Genomic DNA, 19748 nt, shown 5'->3' with positions numbered 1-19748 from the left:
CTTACATGGTCTTCTATTCATTATTTAAGACCTTGTGCATATATGCTGACAGCTTCTTGTCTGACTAAAAGAAAAAAAAAAATCAGCAGTAACACTGAAAATAGAATAAAGCTTGAAATGTAACATAATCAGACTCCACAGTTATTGATGCCTCGGCTCATTGCAGCTGTGGTCTGACGAGACCAGCCAATCAAATCTGTTCAGGGAAGTAGCACTGTCAGCCACCTTTGTTCCTCACTGCGCTCATCTCTCCAGCAGTAAAACGCAGAATGATGAACAGGCAGTGATAAAAGAAAATTGATGTCTCTCGTTCAGTTCTCTTCATGGCTGCTGGTGTAGTGTGGGAGGGATATGCACTGCAGGATGGTTTCATTCATAATTGGAACACGGTGCATTATTAGCCATTTGAGCTGTCTCCATTATTATTGTGCAGTGTTTGGCATGCTTCCCTAAATTATATAAGTGAGCATAAAGATACTGATGTCTTTGCTTATCTGGCTGCTGCTACCTTTTGCAAAATTACAGCAGTTCTAAGGTTTATTTAGATGTACACAGGCAGTGTTATTTTTCTCAACTGGGGTTGCAGACAGAAGACCAAACTGTACATAATCATGTCACCTATTTTATAACCAATGCTGTACTAGGAAAAGGTACTACATACTGGCGTTGTGCTGTGGTTTTGGCATAGCGTGAGTCTGCAGACGTTAGAGGAGCAGACCTCAGCTGCACCGTCAGCAGCTTATTTTAGCTGTGGAGAATCAATATAAAATAAATGATTTCTCTGCCTGAATATAGAATGGTTAGGGGAGCCTTTTCTGGAGCCAATTTAGGTTCAACTCGACCTCTACGCAAATCCCACCGGTGATTACTTCTGTGTTAGTCCGACTGAGTCTTCCTACTCTATCAGTGGAGATAAGGGGTTATCTTTGGCACCAGAGGCTTTTCCCACTGCAGGCATATGGCAGGAACACAGAAGAGCGCGTTTCCTCTGCTGACGAAAATTATCTGTTTGCTTTGTGGATGCTTTAAAATATATAAGTGAAGGGATTTATCAAAATGTGCAAACAAACATATAAATACAGTGTTTAAGGCAAAAGCAGGTTGAAAGTCAACATTTAGTTTAGCAACTTTTATACTTTAACACGACATGAGCTCTCTTAGACAACCTTTCTGTAACTCGTCTTCAGGAATAGTTCTCCAGGCTTTTGTAGGGACATTCAAAGTTCTTCATTGAGTATTGGCTGCCTTTTCTTCCATTCTGCTTCCATAATGTTAAGTTCCAAGCTTTAGGGAGGTCAATGGTTATGTTAATGCTTATGGTGTTCCACTGAGTGGCAGTGTGTTTGAGATCATTGTCATGCTGACGAATGAAACCATGCCGATCAGACACTTTCCAAATGGTATTGCATTCTTGATCAAAGTCTAAAGGTACTCTAATGAGTTCCTAATGCCATCAAATTTTTGACAAGTTCCCCAACACTGCAGGCTGAAGTGCAGCCCCAAGCCATGACAGAATTTCCACAATGGCTGTAGACACTAGTTGTTATACCTCTCTCCTGACCTCCTCTTGTACATACTAACAGCTAATTTTAACCAAAAATTTAAATTTTGGGTTCATCACTCCATCAGTCTTGTTGCCACTTATCTTTCAGTCCAGTTTTTTTGTAATTTGGTATACCTGCACCTCTTCTCCTTGTTTCCCTTCCTTGGCTCCTTGACAGTGATCTGTAATTAGTGTTATCCCGGTTTTGTCTTTCAGACCTAAAAAATTTGATCCATGTGGGATTACATTTCAGGACAGTCTCTGAAACAAAAACTTTGCAAATAAGTGTAAAATGAGAATTTTTTTTCTTTGTTAAATTTAATTTTAATTTTATAAGCCAGCTGACAACCAACCAGCTGCTATCGCAGCACAGTTTTAGTATTTTAGTGCTGTAATGACCTTACATTAAAGTCACGTTACAAAAATGCAGACAGACTGAACAAACCATAATAGAGAAAGAATCAATCAAGAAATTGTCATGGTTGAAGGAAGCACTATAGAGCGAAAGGCTTAGGCTTCAAACTTTCCAGATTTTTATCTAATTGAACATCCAAATGATGCACAGGAACAAGTCTGATACATCAAGTCCCGATTCCTCAAATTACAGGACCAAACTTGGTCCTCTGCCACCATCACTGTCCCAGATTCCAAAGGGCAGATGTCCTTTGCCCATGTTTACCTACATAATATTAGGCAGGTGGCTCTTCTGTTATGGCTCACAAGTGTAATAATATTGGATCCATGAGCCACAGTATTGCGTTAATTTTTTTAAGGCAGTAAATAAAAACAAATTGAATTCAAGGAGCGTTGGATAAGCGACTATAATAATAAATGACTATATTATTATTATAATTGTCTTTTTCATTAAAAATAAAAAGGGTGGCGCACCATGCTATTGAGTATTCACTGATCTATTTAAATCCACTTCTATACTATTGACGCAATGAATCCAAAAACCCTGGCGACCCGACCCGCTCGGATTATGTATGAAGTAGACGTGGCACACATGAAGGTATCTGCCTTACTGATTATATTGTAGTATTTTCCTTTTTATAATAGCTGCTCCGGGCCAGTGATCATCAGCCCATCTCTTACACTGAATTACACCATCCCTGATCGCTCCAAGATATGAGCAGACAGTGGTTTGAGTCTATTGGTATGCCTTCTCTTTACATACTCGCCACATATATATGTGCACACAGACAGTAGCATGAGCAATTATATGTGCTGTACATACAAGAGAGGAGGTACCAAAACAATGAATTTCAGGTTGCAACAGTTTTTCCTCTGTATATTGCTTTATGATGGCATTCAGTTTGAGATAAAGGCTGAACAAGAAGGAAAAATAACCTGAGCATTCTCCTTCTTGGGTTTTTCTGTGCCACGATTATTTTTTTCTTTTTTAATATTCATACATTCCACGGCATAAAGACGAGCATACAAGTCTCACATTTGTGCATAGTATTTAAAATACAGTGAGGCACAATGAGGCCACAGAAGTATGGGCACATTAAGAGATTATGGAATAAAAGAGAGGGAATGAGAGAAATTCACTGCATTGGCTCCACGGAGAGCTGATGGATTTCAGTGTACTAACAGCTGAGAGGGTCATCACAGCAGCATTTGTTTTGACAGAGATAAAACAGCTTTGCAACACTTCCCTTCATTAAATGTCTTCTCCTGTGATTGTATTTACATCATGGCTTCTTATCAGCAAAATAGCACTTAAGCTCTATTAAGTTATTTCACTGGGTTTGGTCTACCACCGCCCTCGCTCGCCTTCACCCACAGTCTCCCTCTCTGTCTCAATGCTGCTCTTTCTCTCTGTCTCTCTCCCCTCTTTACTTTTTGTGGTGCATAGACTTAAAAAAATACTCTTTTATTGTGCTGTGTTGACAGTTTGCAGCCAACATCATGACTCGTTAATGTTAGACATAGTGAAGGACATGTCTGGCATTAGTTATGCAATAAAGAGTCTGTGTCAGCAGTGGACTGAGGGGATGTTGTGCTGGCTGTGCGCTATCCACTGACTGAACATATTTTGGCTTCAGCATGAAATGAATGAAACAATTAGTTAAACACTTTACCTCCCTGCTGCCAAAATTTCTGGTGAGTCATAATTTGTCCAAGAGAAAAAATGATAGGCTTAATTTTGGCTTTGGAGGGTAGAGTTTCAAGCTAATACCAGCATGCTTGATCAGAAGCTGTACCCACAGGCTCTATGGGTCTATTACGTGGACATAAATACCTGCTAATTAGTACTAAGGCCTGAGAGCAGACTTCTTGGATGGTCTGTTAGTACAACCAGCCATACAGCAAGCCATATTATCTGGCAGATAGCTGCACTGAAAATGCTAGAGGAGGCAGCACACAATGTCTAACTTCATGACTCCATTTAGCACAAGTGAACCCTAACAGACAACTGCTGGCTACAGGAACTCACATGACCTCTTATCCCCACACTGGTGTTGTTCCTACAACCTCATAATAATGATGTTCATCCAGGATCAGCATTGCAGTTGACTACTGTCTGAGTATTCAGTTAGCATTAGCTAAGAAGTAAGCTAAACACAAGTAACCAAAATGTGGCTAACGGACAAACCTAGCTTGGTGGTATATTTGTTGGATAAGGAAAACATTTTAAAATGCCTACTATTTGTTCCGGAAGAGAGGTTTATATAAACAAAAGCATTTTATATATCTATAGATAGATTATTATGATGATGCAGGAACAACACCAACACCAGGACATCAGATACGCCACCAGTGGATCAACCTGTGAGTCAAAGTGGCCATGCTCTTATCTTTAGGCCCTTTTGAAGTGTAAAAGGGTGAATACATTTTAAGAGGTGAATTAGCTGAAGTGACTCATTCTGTTTTTAGCTTAGGGGTCTTATTCTTAGGTGTATTGACTCTCTCTTGGAGCAAGTCACCACTTCAGTTCTTGGCACTGCCACTCTGGGTTGATTTCTCTGCTCTGGGACACATAAGTATCTTTGACAGTGCCACAAATGTTGTTGCTTTTTTTTATTTTGTTTTTAGTTTTAATTCTGGACATTTCTCTCACCCAGAACAAACCAAAGGAATACATTTGACACTGTGTGATTGATGGCTACAACTGAGTGTGAATGCACCCCAAGACATGATGGATGAATAAAGCATTTTTTGGTGGGGGGAAGATTTCCTGTGGTTGAGTGCTGCCACAGCTGAATGGCCGCAGATGAAACGCTGCTCTGTGTGGCTCCGGTTCCTACAGAGATTCAGGCTAACTGTAGGCCAGACTGAGAGTTGTTTTAAGGGTGAGAAAACTCATTGACATTCTCAGGCAAGACTTGGCACCGCAGTGTATGGCTTTCATGTGCGTGCGTCTATTAGTGTATTCACAAATGTGTGTTTGCAGTATGGGGCAGCAGTTGCCGTAGCAACGCAAAGTGTGTTTGAGTGGATAAATGGGTTGGCGGGCGGGAGACGGGAGGGGGGTGTTGACAATTTGACAGCCAAAAAATAATCTACAAATGATAAAAGTATGAATGGACTACACAACACACACACGCACACACACACGCACACACACACACGCACAGTTTTACACTTTTCCGATCTTGATTTATTGCTAATCTTTTAAAAGTGGTTCGAGGTCTTCTTGGCCTGTACTTCTTTGTGCTTTAACTGCAAATTTTTTTTTGTTTGTTTTTTGTTTTTTTTTTACATGTGCATGAAGCAAAAATGATCTGTATCTATAGCTCTGTGTCAGATGTTTGTGTATATGTGTGCGTATGTGTGTCTGTCTGCCGGTGATATGTATTTCAGGCCAAGAAGACAAATGGTGCTTTAGAGCTTGTGGCAGTTATCTTGCATGTGAGCCACCAGGATGTGTGTGAATGCTAGTGTGTCTCTATGTGTATTACAGTGAGAGAGAGAGAGGGTGTGTGCAATAGCAGATGCTCTCTCTGGTCTTGCAGACATGCTTCAATGCTGCTGCCATCTGGTTGGCTGAGTAGAGCTGAACGCACGATGGTGGTCGCTGTGAAATCACTGGCTGATGGGAAGGCTCAAGGCTTAAATCCACTTAAGACAGATAGCAAAGACAGAGAGAGGTAGAGGGGACATTGCAGAGGGGGGGGTCATGGGTCGTTGTGCCTTTGTCCACTTTAAAGTGCAGATGGAGAGAGTGGTGCGCTGAGAGAGTGCCGAGGGGCGATCATGCGTTGACAGGAGGAGGATGGCAGGAAGGAAAGCTAAAGGAAAAATTGAAGAGGCCGTGGCAGCTTAAAGTTTGTGAAACACTTTGAATTTGTTATAAGGGGTGCTGAATTTATCCTTTTCAAAGTATGTGACTGACCTGCATTACTTTAATTGATTTAATTTAAGTACTGGATTATTTACAGTTCTTTAAATTTACAATTTACAAAGACCGGACATGTAAGACGAAACCTCAGTCACATGGTTACTCTACTCTACTCACAGTCAGTGAGTTCTTTGTAATGACCATTTGCAAGAAGACGCTGCTCATAATAATATAACTGTATAAGGAATTGAGATAAAAAAAATACAGCTTTTATTCCAGTAACTCAATCAAAAAATTGATAAAGTAAATAATGATCAAATATAGATATGTTGACCTTTAATCAGAATCAGGATACTAATCTCCCAGAGAGAAACTGCTTTAGACATTAATTTGGGTCTAAAAAATAATTATAATGACATCAACAAGAATATATTTTTGTTAACTTTGGAAACTCCCTCCAGAGCCACAGAAGACATTTTAGAGCAGTTTCCACTAGTTGAATACTGCCCCTGGTGATGACTAATCTCAACTGTGTAAAGCAGCTGGAGAGCCCCTTTAACAGTTCCCAAGGTTAGACAAACTCGTTGCAATATAAACTGTAAAGTTATTGCCCAAATTATGGATTATGTATATCCATCTCAGTTGCATCAGTTACAGTCTCTACACTTTCCTCAGTTGATATTAAACTAAAGTGATCTTTAAATAAAATTTGTATCTTTATTTACCCCTTAAGGAGAAATGAAATGTATTCCATCACTAGTACACCTGCAGACACATTGTATCTAAATGAGTGCTACAGTGCAGAAATGATACTGAGACAATGACAGGAGATTTGAGAGTAGCAGCAGTGACTGGTGCTCTTTAGAAGAGGTTATCTTTGGCCATACAGGCTGGCCTGTCTGTCTCCATCACATCAAACCATGAAAGCCTTGCCAGTGAAGCTGAGCCACAGAGGCCTGGGAACCACTGTCATTCCTTTAAACCGTGCCTTTCATCCCTCTGTTTCTCTTTTCACGTCTATAAAAAAAGATTTTGACAGTCTCTAGACTTGCTTCAGTGTTTTCTCTCTTCCTGTCCTGACCTTCAAATCAGTCATTGTTTCACGAAACCTGTTATCTCTCCTCCTGTTTTGTTTGTATTCTTTCACTTTGCTTTTCTGCTTCTAAACCTTCTGATCAGTTTTCTCTAACTTCTGTTCTCTTTTTTTCTGCTACCTCCATTTTCTTTTTGTTTGTAGTGTGTCAAGCTTAGCTGATCTAAGCTGTCTTTCTCTGTAGCCTGCATGTTAAGATTGTGAATGTTTTTGAGTTAATTCAATACTTGTGGCATTTGTGGCAGTTTTTCCCTAAAAATCTGATTGGCTTTACCAAAATTATTTAAACTGTAAGTATGACACAGATAAACAGTTTGGGCTATTTCAGCTCTGACAGAAGGAAGTTGAGTAACCAACAACAAATATACTTTTTTTTTCTTTTCTTTTTTCTTTCAAGTAAACTGAGCATATTAGGACTTCAGACTCTTGGTCAGACACATTTAATGGAGAACATGTTTTTTGTTGTTGTGTATTTTTTTTTGGCCCTCTGCATGTTAGATTTCATATTTTGGGTAAATAGAGCACAGGAATGACATTCAGCAAAGGTCTGGGGCCAGAGGTTGATTTGGGGTTTTGGCTATTAAGGCATTTTAGTCCATGCGGTGTGAGCCTAACTGCAGAAATCATGAAAATTTAGAGGCTAGCCAATTTAACAGTTCATCAAGAACGTAATATGCCGATAAATGATTAGTGTAAAACAAATATCTCTTCCTGGTGTGTATCTTTGCTGACCAAGCAGGGTGTTTTCTTTGAAAAGGCTGGCAGTGTCCCTCTGAAGTTTTAAAGGTCAACCTTTGCTGTGCTGTGATACTTTTTGGCAGGAGAAAAAGCAGTGTTATGATCCATGCCTTTGTCTTTAAAATGTTACATTATGTCTTTTTGATGTTAATCTTTTTTTACTTCTTAAAGGTTGAAACCTTTGTTCTCCTGTTTGTGGTGCCCGTATGATAAAATTTGTTCACTTTACACATCCAACTTCCTCCCTGAATTGGTTTAGTGGAAGATGGATATGGACGGATAGCCTGCCTTCAGGTGCAATATGTCTGCAAGCCGCTTTGCAACCCACATCAACCCTGTTTTAGGGCTTGTCTGTTCTTTGGGTGTTATACTTTTGACATCTGTACGTATATACAAATTAAGGTGGGGGTGGTCCCACAACATGACTGCAGATAAATAGCTTTTTTTGACTGTAGTAATCCTGACTGAAATTGCATCCTTTCCACTGTTAATATTACGAGGAAGATCTCCAAAACCACATTATACTCCTTGTGAGGCATCAAAACAATTCAGCCAAATGACCCTTCAAAGCTGCTTGTCTGCTTGAAAGTGTTGCTCAACCAGGCATTAGAGATGTGCCTGGTTGAGCCTTTCACAGACCAGCAACATAAGTAAGCTCTGCCCTCGCTGTGTTCCATCATAAACACACATGATCAAGACAGTTTATTCAGCAGGGAGAAGCAACACAAACACAAAGTTTGCCTGCCTAAACCATCTTTTAAACATGAATTCTGGGCATTGTTGGGCGACTCGAGGTGGGACATCACGCGAAAGTTGCCTTTTCTTATATACAGACATCTTCTTACTGCTTTGGTTTAAATAAGGGAGCTACCTCAGTAGAGCTTGCAGGAGACTGTATACATGAATACCACTTGCTCCTTGCAGATTAACTGGACCATTACCACCACTGTTCTTACATGGGTGCATTCAGGCCTCAAAAGGACTTTGTATTAGAGAGCTGGCAGATTAAAGACCATTTAATGTGTGCGTAAGCTCTGCCGGGTAATGTCTAAAGAATGTTAGTGCAGCAGTGCATGTGTATCTTTAGTGAGCTGAGCTGATAAAGAGACTTTAACAAATGTTTCAATGTTATTAGTTCTACGTTTCAAGTGTCAGTGAATCTTTCTGTTACACTCTTTTCACAGAGATGCTTCACAGTCACAAGTCTTTTCATCCTGATGAGTCACCAGAGCAGCTCTTTGTGTTCTTTGCCATTTCCTGGTTCTTGTTGTTCACAGTGTATATTTACAGCAACATACTCATTATTGTCTCTGTTCTCCCCTAGGCTCTCGCATCTTACCGAGCCTACCTCTTGACGGCACGCATTCCTGCCAAGGTAAGAGCAGTTGAGAATAGTATTCTTTACTAAATGAAGAGTGTAGGATTGTGTTAGAAAAGTACTTTTAGGGTTCATTTTTTCCATTTAAATAAATCATATTAAACTGTTGAAATCACTTCAGAAGTTTTGGAACTTCTTGGAAAGTTTTCTGGAAATGGTTTCTGGGATTTTCCTTGCTAACTGGCTTCATTCTCCTCTTTCACTACGTGTTTGTTGCGAGAGAAAAACACAAACTTAAAAAAATGTATATTAACATTTTTCTGGTTAATTTCAGAATATGAAGACTGAACCAAAAGGTTCATGACCATAAAACCAAAACAACAAGCTGCTCATTGTCTGAATAATGATCAGTGTGTTGCAACTCTTTTATTACACACAGTAGCACTGTTTTCTCTTCATTATTAATGTTGTAATGCTTGTTGCAGGCAGCAGTGTGTGATATTTCCTTACAGCAGAGTTAGCAATTCTGTTTCAGCCATCATTTGCTCTCACTGGTGATACAGGGAGCAGTTTTGGATTTAAATAGATACTTTTAAGTTTGTGTACCTGAAGCAGTTCTAAAGCTTGCTGGCAAATCCTTTTATACAGTGGTGCGATAATGCAGTGCAGATGGTAACTGTCACCAGCACTGAAATATCCCTCATCATCTTTACAAGCACAGTCACCACTACCACATAAAAACCAGCAGTGCAATAACACAACACAGATGTTCATGCAAAACTGCTGTTACCATCACTACATGTATTATCAAGGTTAACAGCAGACTTGTGCTGCTGTTTTTGCACAATAAAAGTTGTTTAAAATAGTTTTGTCCAATCCTGCATCTGTAATATTCTGATAAAGAAAAAAAATAAGCAGAATGTATTACAGGAGTGTGAAGTGGGTGAGCCAGTGGCCAAGGGTTTACTGGCTTTTCTGGCCATCAAGTACACATGACACACACAGACCCACAAGGTGGATACAGTACCATCCATGCTGTTGCGGCTGCTAATGCTAATGAAACAAAAAAAGTGATTAAGCACGTTTTCAGTGTCAGCAGTTTTCAGCAGTAGTAGTGACTCATTGTCAAAAATAGCCTCTAGCCTGACCACATGCATAACCAAAGCTTGGAGTCATAAACCCAAACAGGGATGTGACTGTATATAGAAAACACCTACAAAATCTGGACTCGCCTGACAGGACAGGAAAGCTTTAACAGTATTTCTCTCAAGTCGCAATATTGCATACCATCTTATTTTAAAAGAAAAAGCTTCCTGCTCTCCAGTGAATAAGGTGCCCTGGAGACAGTGCAGTTGGTTGATTGACTGAACACAGAAAACATCATAGTTCACTCTTTCACATAACATCATTTTCCACTTTGGAAAAGTTTCTAGTGTTATGAGCCACAAGTTTAAAGTCTGTTTATTTAGCTGGTTCTGCATCTGTTTTTTATCTGTCTGCTGTCTTTTGACCAGAGGGATTAGACACCTGCTTTATAAAGAGCCGCCCCCATATCTCATCCTGCATTCGGATCTTTTTCCACCTTTTTTTTCTTGTCTTGGCTTAAACACTTCTTCTGTTGAGAGACAGTTCTCTCTCTTGTAGTGAAACCAATCTTTCTTTGGTTAGCCAGATCACAGCCACAGATCACCTTTCCTCCCCTATTTCTTTTCTCACTCTTATCCTGCCAATCTTTTTCAATAATCCATTAGTTCATCCGTTTCTCTTACGCTGACACCTCTGTTTCCGTCCCCCACTCACTACAATGCCAAAGGTCAATGGGATAACTAGTATCTTGTCTTCAGTGGATTGACTTTATTTTAAATGAATTTATATTACATTAAGCTGACAGGCAGAAGATTTTTTTTAAATTTATTTTTTTAAGGAAAAATTACAGTTTTGTGATTAATTTTGTGATTGACTAATTTTTGCATCAAAAATTCTTTATTTCTATTATTATTATTATTGTTAATAGTAGTAGTATTAGTATTATTCATTCACTAGTGCCAACTAATGCACTAATGTTATGGGTGGTTTCTTGGCGCCTGTTATTAAAACTAGAAAAAGAGAAAAAGTAAAAGATTGTTACCATATTTCTCCTAAATGTACTTTTCTAATGTAAAGTCTGTTTCACAGCCAAGATCAATCAATCCTAAATAAAGTTTAGCTTCTTCTCACTCTGGATCCTCAGTACTCACCTTCTGTTGAAAGCTGTTTTTTTTTTTTTAAATAATACAACAGATGATTTTGTATTATTTTATGGTAAAAGGTAAATGCATGGATTCTTGTATAGTTATGCATAAAAAGTGGTAATGCTTTAAAACCCTATAGGAGCACAAACTGTACGATGGGGATTTCATGCGTATTGTTTTCCTGAAAGCAGCCCGAGGCCTTAATGTTGAAGTGTTTTTAGTGTATAAAAGTAAAACCTCAGTTAAACATTAGACTGTATATTTCTCCTCTTAGTTATAGCTGAAATCCCCCTCTAGCTCTCTCATGTGCTTGTCAGTGGTTTTCTGTGTGTGTGCACGCTGCTTCGATTGATGCTTTGGCTCCTCTTGAGAAGCTCCAGGGCCTCGCTGTCTGCCAGTGTCTTCCTAAAAGCATGCACACATGCTCACACACACATTCATTCAGATCTTCCTTCTTGCCTTTTGTCTCTGTTTATTTTTGTAGCCTCACCTGTATGCTCTTCAGCTCGGTTGTCTTTTGTTTGATGTCAGAACTAATGGAGTTTATGTAATAAAAGGTCACACTGAGCATACCTTTGATATACAAAACATAGTCAGTGTCCATTATCTCATTAAAACCTGAAATACAAATGGTCAGCAGCATCCTCAATATTAACAGTTATAATAAATACCTTTCAGATAAACTTAGGTGCAGTGTGACCCGTTAGACTGACAGACGGGCAGTGAACGAATGAGTGAATGATGCAATTACTCAGGCATTTGGTTCCATACACCTCCCAGCATGGAGCTGGCCGTCGCCAATGGCTGAAGCCCAGATTTCATCACCACACTGATTTAAGTCCTTTCAGATTACAGCCACACCTTTTTACAGGCTGAAATAAATAAACTGATTGACCTATTTTACATTATGGATACATATTGTAGCAAACAACACTTTGCAGTAACAAATGAGCATCAAAATTAGTGTAAGATTAATTTAGTGTCTTACAGTTGGTAGCCTTCTACCCTGTTAAAACTTACCAAACCTCCCTATATAACAATAACAGCTACTGGAGTCTGTTGCTTTGTTTTATTTGAGAAACATGTCATTAGCTGAGCTGATTTCTTCTGCTGTATTTATGTCAGTTATGCTAATTTCTTCTTTAAAAGTCAGTTCACATCAAAGTAAGCGCTGAATATAAATTGGGGGGCGGGGTGTTTTTACACAGCACCTTGAGTGAGAGAGTTGCTATTGTGTGTTTATTGTGGATTTAGTAACCACAAGCACTACGAAACCAAATGCGCGCGCGCGCACACACACACTGCATACTGTAGTCAGACAGTAGACAGACAGTCTGCTTATCCTCTCCCTCCTCTCATCTCTGAGCCAAGCCTCAGGAACACAGCGCCCACCTGGAATAGTCTGGCCCTGCTCTCTGGCCTACCCTCAGGCACTGTATGTGTTTGTGTGAAAGCAAGCAGCAGAGGAAAACTGCACTCGGTATGAAGCAGAAGGCATTTGTATGCACAGGTTTTCAATCTCATTTAAAAGAATCTGTTTCTGTCCTTTTAAGGCCTGTGAAGGCAAGTCGCTCTGAGTTGCTCTCTTGAAGCAGAAATAAAACATTCAGATGCAAGACTGCTCTAGGTTTCTCTAGCCCTAATGTTTTGATAGACTGTCTTTTGAATGATGATTCAGTATATTTTGTGTTCTGTTTAAGCTGCAAGAGAGCCATACTCATTTCAAACAGTTTAAAAAGTACATTTGAAATTGTGCAAAGCAGGGAAAAGCCACAAGAAGTTGAACAGTATGTGTCATATGTAGTAGTTTTATTTTACTTCCATTGGACTTGACTGAAAACTGAGATGCAAGTATTTGTGATGAAAAACATGTAACACCAAATATGACTTTAAAACAAGTTCGTCTGTGTGAGTCGGTGTTGGAAGATTAAATTACTGCAACCTGACTTATTAACTGTGACACAGACACTTTTAAGCAGGACTCATTAGATTAGAGTTAGCGCATTACACCAATTTATTCCTAATATTCTTCTTCTCTCTTTTCTTTTTCGGTTGTTATAATTGTTCTTCTTAATACCAACCAGCATATTCTTCAACAGTATGGTAACACTAGACTGTAATAACTTGTAGTTCAGCACGATCTGCACTAAAGCTAAACCAATGGATTTCAGAGCCCGATATTGCCCGATATCAGGTATATGGTAATCCATTGGTGTTTGTATTTATAACGATGATAATTAAAAATGTATAAAGTGAAATAGGGAATGGCAAAACAAGCTTGACGATGTTTGAGTGTTAAAGTTGCATAGTTTATCCAGAGAAGGGTGTCTTGCAAATCCCTTTTTGGCAGCACACATATTTGGAAATCCACAAGCCCAACACCCAGCTGATCCGAGCAGCGTCAGACAGGGTGTGGGTTTAAAAAAACAACTATCTTAGTGAAGTTTAGATAAAAATGTTTATGCTTGTGTGTCTGGAAGAAAAAATATATTGGCTGATATATAGGATTATTCTCTATTAAAAAAAAAAAAAAATCTGTATTGTTTACGAACGATGACGATACAGATATTTAAAAATCTTGTATCTGCGGTATCTGTGTCGCTGTCACTTCTCATTAGTACAAGGTCATGCCATTGGATGATATTAAAATTTTAATGGGACATCTGTTCTCTTCTTTTAGGTGGAACACTCCTTTAATTATCTGGAGATCCAGGGAATTGCTTGCAACAAGCCAACGCAGGTACAGAAAAATATGAAAGAAAAAAGCTTCACACTACAGTCATTCTCATGTTAAGAGTAAGAACAAAGTTGAAGCTGTCCAGCTATTCCTTTAAATTGTGTTTCCATTTTGTGTTGTTGCTAAAGTGCATCATCTGTGTTATATCTGTAACCTGTCCAGATGCTGTTTAAAGCATTACGATTAAAAAAATGAAGCATTGAATAGTCAGTGAGACAATAGGCACATAAACACACATGCCTAAACTTTTATATGTCAGGTTTTAATATTGTTTTGTTTCTGTGTGTGCTCATGATGTTTTAATCATCAGCATATATTGTACTAATACACTAAATCTGGTGAAAAGACTTTTTATCCTATTTAGGGACACTTCAGCAGGATGAAAAAATAAAATAGACAAATCTAAAACTATGGCAGGAAAACGTCTTAAATGCTGGTATGATCTGTAGAAACTCATTAATTCACGGCTAACCAGAACGGAACATCTGTGCCAAGCTGCCAGTCAGCAGGATTTATCCATAAAATATGATAATCCAGCACTAACCACCCTGTTCCTGGAGCTGAACCTCTGTCCCACTCGTCTGAGAGATGTCAGTCCTCTTAATATCTTGACCGATGGTCTCCCATGTATCAGCAAAGATTATGTAAATTTTGGCCGGTAGAAGAGGCTCTGATCTGCATTTGCATAATTGTAGTGAATGCTGAAATGGTCAGCCAGTCTTGGTTAATACTATTAAATCATTACATGCAGAGATGTGGGATAGAACTGTTGTTACGTAGATAGATGGGTTTTTACATTTTTTTCACTTTAATTATTTTCAGTAGATTCCAGGGAGGTGTTTAAAAAAAAAAAAAGTCAAATATGGATTAAAATGAACAGAATAAGACACATGCATGCAAAAACACACAATACATCAATCTTGAATCCTAACATTAACTGATTATCAGTCAGTTATATCTGATTAAACCAGACCGAAGGAGAAAGTAAAAATGTGTCGGTCCCTTAACTAAATGGGTGCACTTGTGATTGACTTGCAGTGAAGGTGGAATCATTAATTGTTGTGATAACTAATTAAGATTATGTCCGTTAAGCTGTCCATAGAATATGAGCGCGGCTCATTTTCGTTGAAGTTGCCCTCCACAGACGAGGTAAATGAGGTGGTGGCTCACATAGGAAACTGTATGCAGAGGATATGTCCAGGTCTGCCCCCTAGGTGAGTTCAGTGTGTGTGTGTGTGTGTGTGTGTGTGTGTGTGTGTGTGTGTGTGTGTGTGTGTGTGTGTGTGTGTGTGTGTGCGTGCGTGTGCGCGTGTGTGTGTGTGCGTGTGTGTGTGTGTGTGTGTGTGCATGTGTGTGTGTAAAATGTACAGTATTCACCTGTCTCGTCAGTATGGCTGTGTATTGCAGTGCAGATGTGAGTGTCTTTCATAGATTTGTTGAACAGGAAGCAAGAATAGAAATGCAGAAATGAATATGGACGTAAACCATAAACTTCTATAACCTTTGAACAGTACAGTGTTTGAGCTCATCGTGAGGCTGACCATCATTAAATGTGATTGTATTTTATTTAACCCTTTAAAGCCCGAGCTACTGGCAGAAAATTCTATTTTATAGAAAATTGAGTATTTATTAAACTTTGTGACAAATAGAAAAAAATGTACATTTGCATATGAGTTTTAATTTGTATCAATTCTGCTACAACTGGGTGTGTGTGTGTATCAAATAAGATACAACAGGCATTAAAGGGTTAATACTGCCTTTTGTTATATTTTAAGCAGTTAGATGTTAGTTGTTGTTTTTTTTAATTTAAGATCACATAGTTTATTTTTAAATTCCTGCTGTACCATGTAGTGCATAACAGCTGCCTCATCGCTTGCTTACAAGATGTCTGTAGAAAAGTAAGGCTTTGCAAAAGCAGTTCAGTATTGCTTGTTTCAAAAAGAATGAAACTGTTAGTTTGAAACTCTCACCAGCTGCAGTTTTCATAATATATTTTCATTTGACTTCTTTTCTCAGTAAAGTGATGAAGAAGCTTTGCATGGAGCCTCCAGACAGGCTCTCTTCTCTGCAGACTCTGTGGGAGAACAATAAACCTGCTGAACCTGGACCCTGTGGTATGAACCTGTGACTACTGCGTGCATCTGCACACAGTACTGTGCAAAACTCTTCAGCCACCCGTTATTTCTTTATATTTTACTTCCACGGAGCCAGACTTGCAGCCTGTCACAGAAACCCACATGTCTCTCCAGTTATTAAATCTATGAAAAATGCCAAAGATAACAGTTTTACAGTCATAAAACAGCATTTCTTGACCAACAAGGTGATTCTTAAAGAGCTAACTTGGTGTATGTCAGTAATGTGAGATCTAACAGTGTGCAGTGTGTCCTTAAAAACTGAGTAAACTTGAAAAGTGGAGGACAAAAGAAGTAGCAATGTAATTTCCTTAAGAAAAAAGGAAGATATCCCCCAAAAAAACTTAACACAGGATTTGACAGATTTATCTGGCTCTTTAGATGATCTATCTACCGTTCACTGAAGCCTCATCATCTCTTAGTGGAAGGTTGGATATCAAGAAGCCATTCTTAAGGAAGGAAAACTGTGAGAAAAAGCTGAGATATGCCAAATTGCACAAGAACTGGACTAAAAATCAGTGGCAACGGGTCTGTTTGAGTGATTTAGGGTTAAATCATCCTCAGTGTGTACACAGTAGGTCAGGAGAGAGGTACAACAGAGTGTGTCTACAGGAATCTGTAAAACACGTTATGTTTGAATGTTTTGGGGATGCATTTCAACCAATGGTGTTGGAAATCTGGTCAAAAATTGTTGGAATCATGAACACAGAAATGTGTCATCCGATTTCTATCCATCATGTAATGCTATCTGGTAAGCATCTAAATGCCTTATATACTGTATTTCCATGAATGTTTTCACAGATTTCAATAAATCAATATCAATATATCTACATTACATTTTCTTAACAAAAGCAGGACATGAAGAATGGCTCAAGACTTTTCCAAACAGCTCTCTCTATATATTCTAAATGATGTGTTGCTGCTGTAGTAAGTTTACATGGTCTGTGCAGTGTTGCAAATAATCACGTTTCCAAAATCCTCCTTTCACATGTCTACTTTGTTCTGTTTTCTCTTTTCGTATTTGATGGTCTCCGTCTCTGTGTAGGTGGGTTTTCTCAGATGTACCGATGTGTTTGTGACTGGTTGGGGATGCCTTACAGAGAAGAGGTGCAGTGGGTAAGCATTGTTTATATTCTTTTGTGCAGTTGCACAGATCACATTGACAGATTCTTCTTCATCTAAGCCTCACCGCTGTAGGCTGGATCCATAAACATGCAACAACTTTTGATAAGGCCCAACAGCACTGACACATATATAGAGCCTTATTTCTTGACGCCTTCGTGCTCTTGCTCTTTTTCTCCTACATGAAACAAATCTTTTACTCTCCCAGTGCAATTGCTTTGTTTCTAGAGTCAAGATTAATTAATCGTTTCCTTTCCAGGATGTAGACACTATATATTTAACGCAAGACACCAGAGAACTTAATTTGCAGGACTTCAGTCATCTGGAGAACAGGTGAGTGCCGGCAAAGATCTTTAAATATTACCACCAGTGCAATTTAAAAACTACCATCAAAGTCATCACTGAGTCTGAGATGGTATTGATGAGAGAGATAAAAAAAAGATTTCATGGCTACTCTGACTTTTTCTCTTCTGCATTTGTCCTCCTCCTCCTCAGGGATCTGGTAGCTATAATAGCAGTCCTGGAGTTTAACCAGTGGTTCACCAAGGTCTCTACTAAGGATTACAAGCTGGTTAGTACTTCTCATATTTGAAAATCTGGCTAACACTATGCAAGCTAAAGTCTGAGCACTCCAAAGAAGATTTAATATTCAGTTCTTTGTTAACACTGTGTTAAGAGCTCTGTGGTCATGTCAGAGGATGTAGTTTGCTGAGAGAGTGCTGCTCATCACCAAGCATATTACAGTTTTTCTCGATTGCTAAAACACATTTCTTGAAACTATGCCTCATATTCTCACAACAGTAAACACAAATCCATAACATCTCACTCAATTTCCCAAACATCCTATTTCCAGGTCAAAATGAAGCTCTACACTCAAAACTATTCACTCTTGCTGAAAAACCAAACTTTGCCCTCAGACATCAAACACAAGCCCTCAAAAACACACACACTACAACAGAGTTTTGCACACTGGTACAATTAATTCAAAACAATAGTTCCAAAACAATTAGGTTGCTTATGGTTCTCCCCTTCAAAAACCTTTTCACATGATAAACACAAAAGACGCAACCAATGTATGTACAGTGGCACATTTTTATTCATGTACTATACAGTACAACACACACCAAAAAACATTATTCCACCTCAGCATCTTGTCTTTGGTCTGGGTCAGGCCAGAGAATCTCATCCACATCACAGGCTATATTGGCCCTAGCCAGGCAGCGGGGGTAAAATCCTCTTGCATGCCTGATCCACCCCTGGCATGCATCTACTGATATGTCTAGGCAGGCTTCTTCCATGGCCTGAAGGAGGTGAACACGGACATAAGGTTCTCGGTCATACACTTTCCACCGCCATGCCGAAAATAACTCCTCTATCGGGTTTAGAAAGGGAGAGTATGCAGGCAGAAAGATATTAGAAAACCTTGGGTTATTGGTAAACCAGTCACGAACCAGAGCAGCGCGATGGAAGCTGACGTTATCCCACACAACAACGTAGTGAGGCTGCTCTGGCTGTGCTGGTTCCCTGTAGTCCAGCTGGAACATATGTTGTCTTAAACCATCAAGAAAAGCAAGGAGAAGCATAGTGTTATAGGGTCCTAGTACGGCATGGCGGTGGAGTACCCCTCGTTGGCTGATGGCTGTGCACATAGTGACATTCCCCCCACGCTGACCAGGGACATTTACAATAGCCCGATGGCCAATTATGTTCCTCCCCCTTTTCCTTCTTTTGGTCAGGTTAAAACCTGCCTCATCCACAAAGATTATTTCATGGGGAACAGGCCGTCCTTCAATCTCAAAGATTCTCTGCAAAACACATAACACAGTAGAGTCAATCGGTACCCTGAACCACAGTTCAAGAGTGCTGAAATGGCAGCATAAACTGCCATGCTGTGATGGTACACAATACTTTATACAGTATCAAAACTCATACCTGAACATATTCCACACGTTGGTTTTTCACTCTGTCAGAGTTTCGTTCGAAAGGGACTCGGTATGCCTGTTTCATCCGGAATTGATTCTTTCGGAGGATGCGGTCAATTGTGGAGAGGCTGATGGCATTTATGCCTCGAAAAAGATGATCATCCTCAATCACTCTCCTTTGAATCTCTTGCAGGCGGATTACATTATTTGCAATTACCATGTTTACAAGTTCCCTCTCTTGCCCCTCCGACAAAAGCCTTAACCTGCCTCCACCAGGTGGTCGTCTCTGTGTCCTACAAAAATAGAAGCACTCATTACTGTAACTGTCACACATTCGAAGGTTCTGATTGGTGTGTGATAAATTTTGACTCCTAGTGTTTCCACCTGGTTAATTGTGTGCTAATTGAGCTCAAGCTATGCTGACTTAAGTTAACATTATTGAATGCTAGTGCTTTCTAAATGACTACATGGTGTAAGCACTGAAAAATGTAGGGATTTGTGTGTAGAGTTTTGCAGTAACAGTTCACCAAATTTGACTCATGTGTCAAAGCAGGGAATAGTGTTTATAGTTCAGGGAAATGGGTGAGCTTTTTGAAAAATAGCGTTACGGTTTTGAAATTTTAG

At 39.3% G+C, this 19748-nt stretch overlaps 1 protein-coding gene across 1 annotated transcript in view; it reads left to right on the top strand.

Moving 5' to 3' along the window:
* LOC146658598 (F-actin-uncapping protein LRRC16A-like) overlaps nt 1-19748 on the top strand; it is an 83564-nt gene that overhangs the window by 18137 nt on the left and 45679 nt on the right. Inside the window, exons 3-9 of the mRNA XM_085422278.1 lie at nt 8987-9037; nt 13892-13951; nt 15041-15162; nt 15965-16062; nt 17126-17196; nt 17462-17535; nt 17698-17773. Of these exons, the coding sequence (XP_085278404.1) occupies nt 8987-9037; nt 13892-13951; nt 15041-15162; nt 15965-16062; nt 17126-17196; nt 17462-17535; nt 17698-17773 (552 nt within the window). The remainder of the gene's footprint in view (nt 1-8986; nt 9038-13891; nt 13952-15040; nt 15163-15964; nt 16063-17125; nt 17197-17461; nt 17536-17697; nt 17774-19748) is intronic.

Source organism: Rhamphochromis longiceps, linkage group LG11 (assembly GCF_057381845.1).
Source record: "Rhamphochromis longiceps isolate RC_006_pf linkage group LG11, R_longiceps_female_GT1.1, whole genome shotgun sequence".
Classification (NCBI taxonomy): Eukaryota; Metazoa; Chordata; class Actinopteri; order Cichliformes; family Cichlidae; genus Rhamphochromis; species Rhamphochromis longiceps.
Note: the sequence above shows the minus strand (reverse complement) of the source record. Positions and strands in the feature narration are given on the sequence as shown.